The following is a 10,054-nucleotide window of genomic DNA, read 5'->3' as shown; positions in this document are numbered from 1 at the left end:
ATTCCAAGAATGGATTTGAACACGGAGAAAACCCGCGAAACACAAGATTGTCATATAGGAAACACCCGTGAAAGCCTCAAGAATATAATAATAATATATCTTTATAATAATAATAAATCTTTTTAAATATAAATTTTTTAATGTTCCAAAGTAGTCAACGGAGGAATGACGGCATTTGGAATAATTCATGCATAAAAAAATTAGAGTGGAATAGGCGTACTAGGGAAACCACTATAAAAAAAGCGCACCATGCTATCTACCTCATGACAGGTGGTGTGGAAATGATAGCATTTTATCATTTTCTTTGGATAGACATTTACTTACAAGTAACTTCATAATAAAATTACTTTTATCTATCATAAATACTTTTAAAAATAATAATTTTTTTAAAAAGTTCTGAAAATTGCTGCCAACATAGAGTTTCGAAGAGTGAAATCAGGCCTCATGTGTGAAGCGATTTTCAGCTTTCTCCGCTATATCTCGAAAACTATTCGAGATATAAAAAAATATTTTATACAAAAGTTTTACAATAAAATTACCTCTATTTACTCACGTCATTGATATTTTTTTAGAATAATTATTTAACAATTTTTTTTCGAAAATTTTGACAAAAAATTGGTAAATAATTGTTCTAAAAATGCGAATGAATACAGCTGATTTTGTTGTAAAACTTTTGTATAAAACATTTTTTTATATCTCAAATATTTTTCGAGATATAACGGAAAAAGCTGAAAACCGCTATATACGTTAGGGGTGATTTCACACCTTCAAACCGTTTTTTAGCCACAACTGATATTTTCTAAATTCATCTCTTTATATAAGCTACAAGTTCATAAAGTTTCATTAAAATCAGAATTTATCACCTCGAGGGGTTCCCTTGTTTTAGAATAAATTTATAAAAAGACATCAAACGATACATATATGATATGTGTGTACATGTGTACGTTTATGTGAGATAATATGTATATTAGACTAATTACTTCGGATGACGTAGAACGTACAATCGCTTAGATCAACTGATTGGCAACTTCGATGAAGCATTACGGATAGAGATTGATACGAGTGCAAGAAAAATAGAAAAGACGAAAGTTGTGATAGTAGGCGCGGGAATTGCAGGATTGGCAGCGGCAAAAACTCTGGAAGATGCAGGATTTATGGATTATCTTCTTCTTGAGGGTACATGCATATATGTGATATCTTTTAAGAATTTAATTAATTTTTTATTCAATCTGATCAGTTTTACTGTAACATAAAGTCTAATAATATAAATAAATAATAATAGAAAAATTTATAATAAGAAATAGAAAAATAGTTATAAATATAAAAAAGTAAAAATATAATTCCTTGGATTACCTTATGCTATTCCACAGCTCAAGACATAGTTGGAGGAAGAATTCATTCTATTCCATGGGATAACGGCTGGGTAGATTGCGGGGCACAATTCCTGCATGGTGATAAGAGCAGGCTTGCTCAATATTGTCTCAACAATGATTTATTATCGACAATTCAAGGAACAGACGGTGATGGAATTTTCTTACGCGATGATGGAACGATAATGAGCGACAGCTTGGTTCGTGAAGTTGATGATCTTGTACGAACCGTTTTGGATGATATCTGCGAATCTCAAAAGCCTTTGAAAAAGAAGGAGAATATCGGTTCTGTCATGAGAAATAGGTTTGAGGATTATTTACACGAAAAAAATAATCCTCCGGTGGAAAGAAAGATGAAGGAGGAAATCTTCGATTGGAACGTGCGATTTCTCCTGGTGGATAATTGCTGCCACTCGTTAGACGATTTGTCAGCAGTTCTTTGGGGAAAGTTCAAGGTAAATCCAATTTTAATCATAGTTTCAAAAATAAGCACTGTAAAAACAATAATTTCTACAGTACGTTGGCGGACCGGAACATTTGCTCTTCAAATCCGGCTACAGTTCTTTAACAAATCTTATCGTTGACAATCTGGATAAGCGAAAAATACGTTTATCCACTCCCGTGGAAGTCATTCACTGGCGGAACTTCATTGACTCTCCAAATGATTCTCCAGTTATCGTGAAAACTTTCGATGGCACTGAAATTCTCGCTGATGCGGTCATAGTTACTTGTTCGCTTGGTTATTTGAAGAGTAACCATCAGAACATGTTCCAACCGCCATTACCAAATCGTCTAAGCATTGCTATTGAGGATCTTGGTTTCGGAACGATTAATAAGATTTTTCTGGACTTCGGTGAACCCTGGTGGCAAAGAGGTGTGAATGGTTTCCAATTGCTTTGGCGCAGGGATGCCGATCACTCATCTTTGCCGGAATGGACCAAGTATGTCACAGGATTCGATGTTCTGCCGATTCATGTGGCCACTCTTATAGTGTGGGTCGGCGGGCGAGGGGCGTGTATCATTGAAGAATTGTCAGAGGAAACAATTGCGGAAGATTGTAAGAATCTGTTGACGCGATACGTACGGTATCGCGATATACCGCCAGTCAGAAGATGCGTTCGAACTAAGTGGAACGAAAATAGATACGTGAGAGGCGGTTACAGTCACATTACGAAAAGTTGTGAAGAGGATGATATTTCACCAAAGATATTGACCGAACCAGTTTGGGCGACAATGCAAATTGATATGAAGAGAAAAAAGGTGAGATTATATCGTATTTACGTAACTCATTAACTACATTTTTATTTAACATTTTAAAAAAATTCTTAAATTGAAGATTTTATAGTCACATTTTTAAGCATTTTCATATTATATTTAATTAAGATAATGTAAAGATTAAAAAAAATAAATTAAAAAAAAACAAATTAAAATGTATTGTCCATCTTGTGAATTTTTGCGAATATAACAGAATCTACCAGTCATATTATTTGCCGGCGAAGCTACGCATGACGAGTTTTACTCGACGACACATGGAGCTTACGAGACAGGAATCCATCAAGCCGAAGTATTTTTACAACATCATAGCATTAAGTAAATACATAAATATATTGACATATGTAAATATGTAAATATATTAGTACAAAATAAAAATTTTTAAGTGTTATGCATTACATTTTATGTTTATCACAAAATTATTCAATGCTAAATTTTTTGTTTTATTTTATGTATATGTTTATATAGTTTGTGTAATAATAATTATTAGAGGAAGGTCACCGATACCGACATACCACTTTGTTTTTAGACAATATTTCTTAAACAAAAGGTAAAAATACGACTTCAAAAACATACATACAAAGTAAAAAGTATCTTATATCAGATAGTATAAGCAATTTTTATAATACTGTTTGCAATTTTGCAATAATTAAATTTTTCGTAAGTTATGCAAAAATGAGCGTCTGACAATGGGCTCCAAAACTGACATAATAGGCAGTAATGCTACGTATTCCTATTTTTTTTTCTTTTACAGGAATTATCTGTATAAAGTACCTATAAGTGAATGTATATAAGATTTTTCAAAATTATTTTATTTCGTTATAAAACATTTTTATTGAATTATATGCATATTTACTTTATGCTGTTCTGCAAAATGCAAATATGTAACGAGATAATTTCTAGAGTTGTTCCATATATGCACGATTGCCTTCAGCTCCAATAGACTTATTTGACACTATAAAGCAACATTATAAAGATTAAGTTAGCTCATGATCTGTTTTACGGACAGGTGTGTCGGTTTACGCTGCACCCCAATTTTAAATTAAAAATCGTATTATGAAAAGGCTAAGAGAAAAAATAATATAAATAAAACTTATTTCGGAAACTACAAGTATTTAAAATGACGTAATATTATCAATAATATAATCACTATTATTTAAACCTCACAATTTGCAAAAGAAAATCGTAAGAATTTTATTTTCGCATTTGTAGAATTCGTTTTTAGCTGATTTGATATAGAAACAAGCCACAAACCTACAAATTATGAGTTTGTACTTGTTTAATTAGCTAAACAGATCATGATTTTATTAGTATTAATAAAGTGCAATAGTTAGTTTCCGAAAAATAAGGGGGTGTCATTTTAGGAGACCTATGTCAGTATATATCGGCGACTTTCCTTTATTTAATTCATTAAGTGTTGATTAATTTCCTATTTATTTATTATTAAGTAACTCCTGTTTCTTTTATTTCGACTTTTATTTCTTCGCACAACACTATTCATATATACACTGTTAGAAATGTTCTTAAATTTCATTAACTTTTATGTACATTGATGAATGAAGTTTAATTTCTCTGTAACTGAAAGGACTATTAATGCACATGTTAATGAGATTTAAGTTTACAGGAACTGAAAAATTAAGTGTAATGAAATTTAATATACTTTTCATTTACAGATATGAATGACATTTAATTAATCGTAATTGAAATAACTATTAATGTACATATTAATGAAATTTAAGTTCGTAGTACTTAAAAGTTAAGCATATTGAAATTTAATGTACTTTTACATTTACGAATATTAATAATATTTTAATTAAGCCTAATACTATTAACGCTTAACGTTTAATACGTTTACGTTTCTTACATGTCATTAACGTAAATTACTTTTCAGTTACAGATCCCGTACTTTTCATTAACGTGTAAATTAATTTTTATAATAATGTGTTCATTAATTTCAATACACACGTTCAACACATTTAAAACTACTGTAATTTAGTTTTTATTTACATCATTCATTACATTTAATTTTGTGCATAACCACATACTTCCCCTTTACATGTTAATTAAAATTCATTGAGAAATTTCTAACAGTGTATGTAGATACATTCATTTATTTATTTATTTTTTGTAAGTATTGCAAGTATATAGAATAATGAGATAATATAATATAAATGTTTAATAAAAGAGTTTACAGGTTATATGATGTGTTTACACTTCGAGCACAGGCGCGCGAAGCAACCGCTCTACACGCTACAGCTCGATCTCGGAAAAGCCACAAGGGCTCTCGTAACTCACAACTCGCACGACGCGTAGGAATTCTCACTGACTCGCAAAAGTAACTCGTAGGACTCGCAGCAACTTATGGAACTCGCAACGTTTCTTCTCAGGACTCGCAATGTTTCTTCTCAGGACTCGCAATGTTTCTTCTCAGGACTCGCAACAACTCACACACACATCCTTGCGAACGCCTCGCGAGTTTCTCCGCGCCGCAACGCTCGCACGCTCACATGCACACATCTGCCATCTATCACACCCTACAAGTATATTATTACTTATATATATCTCTGTGTATTATGAGTAATACCCGTTTGGTTTGTTTCTTTCCTTTTTTATATCTCTTTATCTTGTTAATTTTTACACTAATTAGTTTGTTTGTTTCGATTAATTGCGTCAGAGAATCGGAGGTTCTTAATTTTTATATTTATCCTCCCTTTATTATCTTTTTTTATTTTGCAAAAATGTTAGGGGCAAGGGTAAGGTCCAGAGTTATAAAAAAACAATTTCAGTTTTTTGAACGTTTACAATTTATGATTATACCGCGATTAATAATTAATCAAAATATTATACCATTAAGTATTAAAATCAAATATTTAATGATATTCATTGATTTAATGATTATAAATTCATGTAATTGTGCCAACTTTATAGATAAATACTGAAATATCCATTTTTTCAAAATATATTATGTACTTAATTATATTTTATACTTGCAAAGTTACTTTACGTTAAATGTACTCTAAACCGCATTTATCTTATAATTTTAATAGCCTTACAAAACTCTGTTGAGATAATGTTATAATTTATAACTTTTAGTGTTAACGATTGCTACTTGTTTTATCAAATTTATTGTAAAAATTATAATGTTTGTTTACTCGATTGAGTGATGACTCGAATATTATATAGGACCATACCCTGATCTTCTACACACTTTGTTCTCATCTTCGTCTCTTTCTGCTTTTTTTACTTATCGCCATCTTCCATTCTTTATAAAATAGGGAGAAAGAAGTGGAAGAGAAGCGCATAGCTATCTCTGGCGTCAAATGTCTTAACATCGAATACTTGATATCTACTCATGCGTCCTTCTGCACGATGGATTTTCGTTTCGGTTTGATTGCAATCTTCCTAGTCACTGATATGATTTCCACCAGATCCACTGGTAGAAAAAATTCTGAATTATTATTAATAATATATCGTTCCAAGTTTTACTTTTCGCCAGAAACGATCCTATGAATTATTTTGTGTTGTTATTGTGTTATTGCTACAATAATTGGTGTTCGCACAGTTGTGAACGTTATTATAAATCCCCTAAAAAGTCCGTACATATTTTTGAATGGATATTTATTTGATAATCATATCTGTACTGTTATATATAAAGATTTTTTAATTTTCTGATTCTATTATTTTTTTGCGTTCATTTAAAAATGTTTTTGATTAAAAATTTTTATATATTGTTGAACTTAAATTCTAAAAATTTATATTCTATTATATATATATTAAATTAATATATGAATTTTATTAATAATTAGTATACAGATATTATATTACGTATAATAATATAAATGCGAAATAACATACGTGTATATAATTATATACATATATTGTATATATGTATGTTTATGAAAACATATATATAATTTTTGATTTTACATATATTTTAGGTAATAGCTTTTCAAGAAAAAAAGGAATTCAAACAATATTCATCAACAATCGTTCATGAATAATCCCAATATTCAACATAATCCTTTCCTGCAACCTTCAAATAGCAACAAAATTGGAAACTTATTCTTGTCAAATGGTTCTACGTCATAAGCATCCAATATAGTTTTCTTTTGTAATAGTAATTTGTATAACTTATTTAATAATAATAATCCCTTTTTAAATCCTAGGAGGATAGTGGAAATGGGATGAAGATAGAGAGGAATTAAGGGATGGGAGGGGAAAGAGGTAGGGGAGGGGGTTAAGGAGGGAGAAAGGAATAAGGAAGATGAAACGGAGAAGAAGAAGGGATAGGAGAAGGGGTGAATAATAATGGAAGGGGGGTGCGAGGGAATAGGGAAGGTGTAAAGGGTAAGGTTAGGGGTAAGAAGGGGAGAGGACGGGCAATAGAGGGGGGATGGAAAGGGGGAGAGAGGGAAGAGAGAGAGTCGTTGATTTCGAATTCGGACTCAAAATTTGATTGACAATCCACTTTGTGCGTCTGCAATTTTTGGCTCGAGTCAAAATAGTGAAGGCACCTGTAAATAGAGAAATCATTTTTTTCACATGTTTTTTTTATTTTTTTTCTTATTATATTTACTTTTCTTATTATACTTACCGATCGCAGAAGTATTTTTTGTGCTCCTTTCTTGTGAGTTGCGAGCTCACAAGGCGCGACAGGTTCTTTATCCACGCAAAGTGGCTAATGCTATCATTGCGTGGATCTTGCAGGTATAGGAGATTGACGTGTTTCTCCTTTTTGTCGCCTGTGAGTCGCAAAGGAAGGATCTGTTTATTCTCGATGCCGTACACGTTGATTGACACTGCGTTTAAACGTTCGAATTTTGGAATGGCTTTTAAAGTCATCGGAACTCAATGTTTGTGAGATTCAATACTATCGTATAATGCGGGTACGAATATTCCCGATCTGCATGTCTTTCTGCGGGGTACAGAGCAGCGACCACCGACCACGCGAAGCACGCATTGTCCGTCGTATACACACTGATCACCGCTCGTTTCGACGCAATTTCCCGCGGCACTTCGATATGGCATCCCGCACGCATGGGATTCAATTTGTTTACGTTAACAGTCGAGTTGAGGATTCGCGACAGCGTCCACCCATTGTCGCGTTCCTGAAACTCTTCGAGCGATGCCAAGATAGGCTCGACGACGTGCTGTTCATACCACTCGTGCATATTGGTGCATTGATAAATCTCATTGTTTTTCGTAATTATGCTTTTATTAGCACGTTTATCCTTTGTCGCGAAGTCGCCGTTGAATGCTGTGTTCACTTTTATACTGCCATGTCTTTCTACAGCGTCTCGCACTCGCTCTAGCACTACATTGCCAGCGTCTTCGAGGAATCGGCGAGGCTCGATATGATTATAGTTTATCACCGCACCTGTCGCTATACGATTCTCGAACGCAGCGTCAATCTCTCGCCATACAAGAGATTGCTCGTTGCCACTCGCGTACCCGCCATTCGCGTACTCGCCACCAACGTGCACGAAACGTCGCTCCAGTTGGGACTTTGCATCCGGGAGTCGCGCGATCCTCGCCACCGCGGATTGTCTGTATCCGACGATGAGGCGCGGACGCTTGGTATGGCTAGAGTACTAGATTTATCAGAGAAGGGCAACCGGCTTAAGTCAGTATGACAAAGGTACTAAGGAGAGTACTAAACATGGCCGACATGCTATGAAACTGCCTTTAAACTATGTCAAACAAGATAAGACGTGTAGGATAATGTAAGACAGAATGTATAGGATAAAATGAAATTGAAATATGTCACTAGTACTATAAATGGTTGCCAAGTCACGCAATTGATTAGATTGCAACAGCGAATCAGAATGCATAACATCGGTTGCGCCTCTCTGATAAATCTAGGACTCTAGGTATGGCAAATTCTTCGAGCTGCTCGATGCACTCGTCGCATCGTTGCAGCCACGCGAAGCACTCTACCAGAGTAGCGACCTGGCCGCACTGCTCCAGTAGTTCACGTTCCATCCGCTTGTGGTTTTCCATGTTTTTAAATCACATACACTCTTACACGGAGCACTCAATAATTTTTCAATGTGTACAGAGTGGCCACATGCTACGTGGAAATACAGTGTATATCGGCTCTTGGCATATCGAGCACTCGGTGCCTTGTGCACAGGAAGACCAATCTTGGTGCGTCCTGATGAGATACATTCCTTCATCGCCAATATTTCGCAAAGAAATCTTGCGATAATTTGGCGGATAAGCCATGCAATATATACATATGACTAAAGCACCACCCATTGTATAATAACAGCAGATTATGCAGTGATTAGTATGAATGTCTAACGCTTCGATTTCCGAAGACTGCACAAATTTCTCTGCGTGATCCATATTGCCATCGTCCAAACGAGACATTCAGTATCGTTGGATGACTTTTGGTCCACTATGTCCTCAAATTCTACTACTATTGATTCAAATAACTTGTCTGTATTTACACCATTCATGTCCTCAACGTTCGCACGATGGTCAGCCATACTTTTCATATTCATTTTTTGTTCACAATACTGTTTACAATACTGTTCACATTACTGTTCACAATGGTTTTTTAATGTGCACAGAATGGGCACATGCTGCATGGGTATACAATGTACATCTTCTCTCCGCATTCCGAGCACGATCACCTGAAGTCTAGTGCATAGAAAGAACGTTCTTTGTGATTCCTGATGAGATACATTCCTTTATCGCTATAATCCCGCAAATCAGTCATGCATGTTGCACAAAAGATAGGAGCACCATTGCACTCTGTATAATAATAACAGCAGATTATGCAGAGCTTAGTACGGCTGTTCAATGCACGGATTTCCGAAGGCTGCACAAATTTCTTTGCGTGTGATCCGTATTGCCGCTCAAACTAATAAGACATTCAGTATCGTTGGACGACTTTTGGTCCACTATGTCCTCAAATTCTACTTCTAGTGCTTCGAATAACTTGTTTGTATTTATACCATGTCCTCAACGTCAATGTCCTCAACGTTTGCATGATGGTCAGCCATATTTTCCACATTACGCTTATCATGATCGGTTAGGTAATTTTACAGGGCACCAACTGAGGTGTTGCGCGCTGATGGCCCATTATATATTCCATTTGCAACTTCTTTGTCCCTTTGTCTACCCCCTATTGAGTCACAGCATCGACGACGTGTCACCGATCACTTTTTAGAAAAAAATCGTTGTCGGCGCTTAAGAGGATGCTGGAGTGACGGTCGAAGTTAATCAAGGTCGATAGTACAAACTTTTTTCAATTCCAAATTCGACAATAGTGACATCTTTCATTCATTTCTTATACTTATTATATATCGTTGTGTCTCACTCAAACGCATTCATCTGTCCTTATCTAACATATTGCAACGCCATCTCTTAGAAAGAGATCAACTAAAATACTGCTCGGTTTCAGG

General features: G+C 34.6%; 2 protein-coding genes across 5 annotated transcripts in view; one reads left to right on the top strand and one right to left on the bottom strand.

Moving 5' to 3' along the window:
* Window positions 1-5,235, top strand: part of LOC108762270 (uncharacterized) — a 22,245-nt gene extending 17,010 nt beyond the window's left edge. For all 4 annotated transcript variants that reach the window (XM_018509204.1, XM_018509206.1, XM_018509203.1 and 1 more), the window contains 5 exons: window positions 995-1,176; window positions 1,371-1,825; window positions 1,887-2,630; window positions 2,839-2,960; window positions 4,828-5,235. In XM_018509204.1, coding sequence (XP_018364706.1) covers window positions 995-1,176; window positions 1,371-1,825; window positions 1,887-2,630; window positions 2,839-2,960; window positions 4,828-4,981 — 1,657 coding nt within the window. In that variant the 3' untranslated portion in view covers window positions 4,982-5,235. The remainder of the gene's footprint in view (window positions 1-994; window positions 1,177-1,370; window positions 1,826-1,886; window positions 2,631-2,838; window positions 2,961-4,827) is intronic.
* Window positions 5,236-6,879: 1,644 nt separating this feature from the next.
* LOC108762267 (uncharacterized) lies at window positions 6,880-8,045 on the bottom strand. Its single transcript, XM_018509199.1, has 2 exons — window positions 7,237-8,045; window positions 6,880-7,156 (listed from the first exon to the last, which is right to left on the bottom strand). Exons 1-2 carry the CDS (start codon window positions 7,482-7,484, stop codon window positions 6,880-6,882), a joined length of 525 nt encoding a protein of 174 aa, XP_018364701.1. The 5' UTR covers window positions 7,485-8,045.
* Between the last annotated feature and the right edge of the window lie 2,009 nt (window positions 8,046-10,054).

This window comes from Trachymyrmex cornetzi, unplaced genomic scaffold (genome assembly GCF_001594075.2).
Source record: "Trachymyrmex cornetzi isolate Tcor2-1 unplaced genomic scaffold, Tcor1.1 scaffold287, whole genome shotgun sequence".
Taxonomy (NCBI): domain Eukaryota; kingdom Metazoa; phylum Arthropoda; class Insecta; order Hymenoptera; family Formicidae; genus Trachymyrmex; species Trachymyrmex cornetzi.
This window is presented reverse-complemented; position numbering and strand designations above follow the sequence as displayed.

Excerpts from the sequence above, each read along its gene's own strand:
- LOC108762267 (XM_018509199.1), bottom strand. The coding sequence starts at position 7,484 with ATGACTTTAAAAGCCATTCCAAAATTCGAACGTTTAAACGCAGTGTCA. Across the intron at positions 7,157-7,236 it reads AAAAAATACTTCTGCGATCG|GTGCCTTCACTATTTTGACT; the intron begins GTAAGTATAATA and ends CTCTATTTACAG.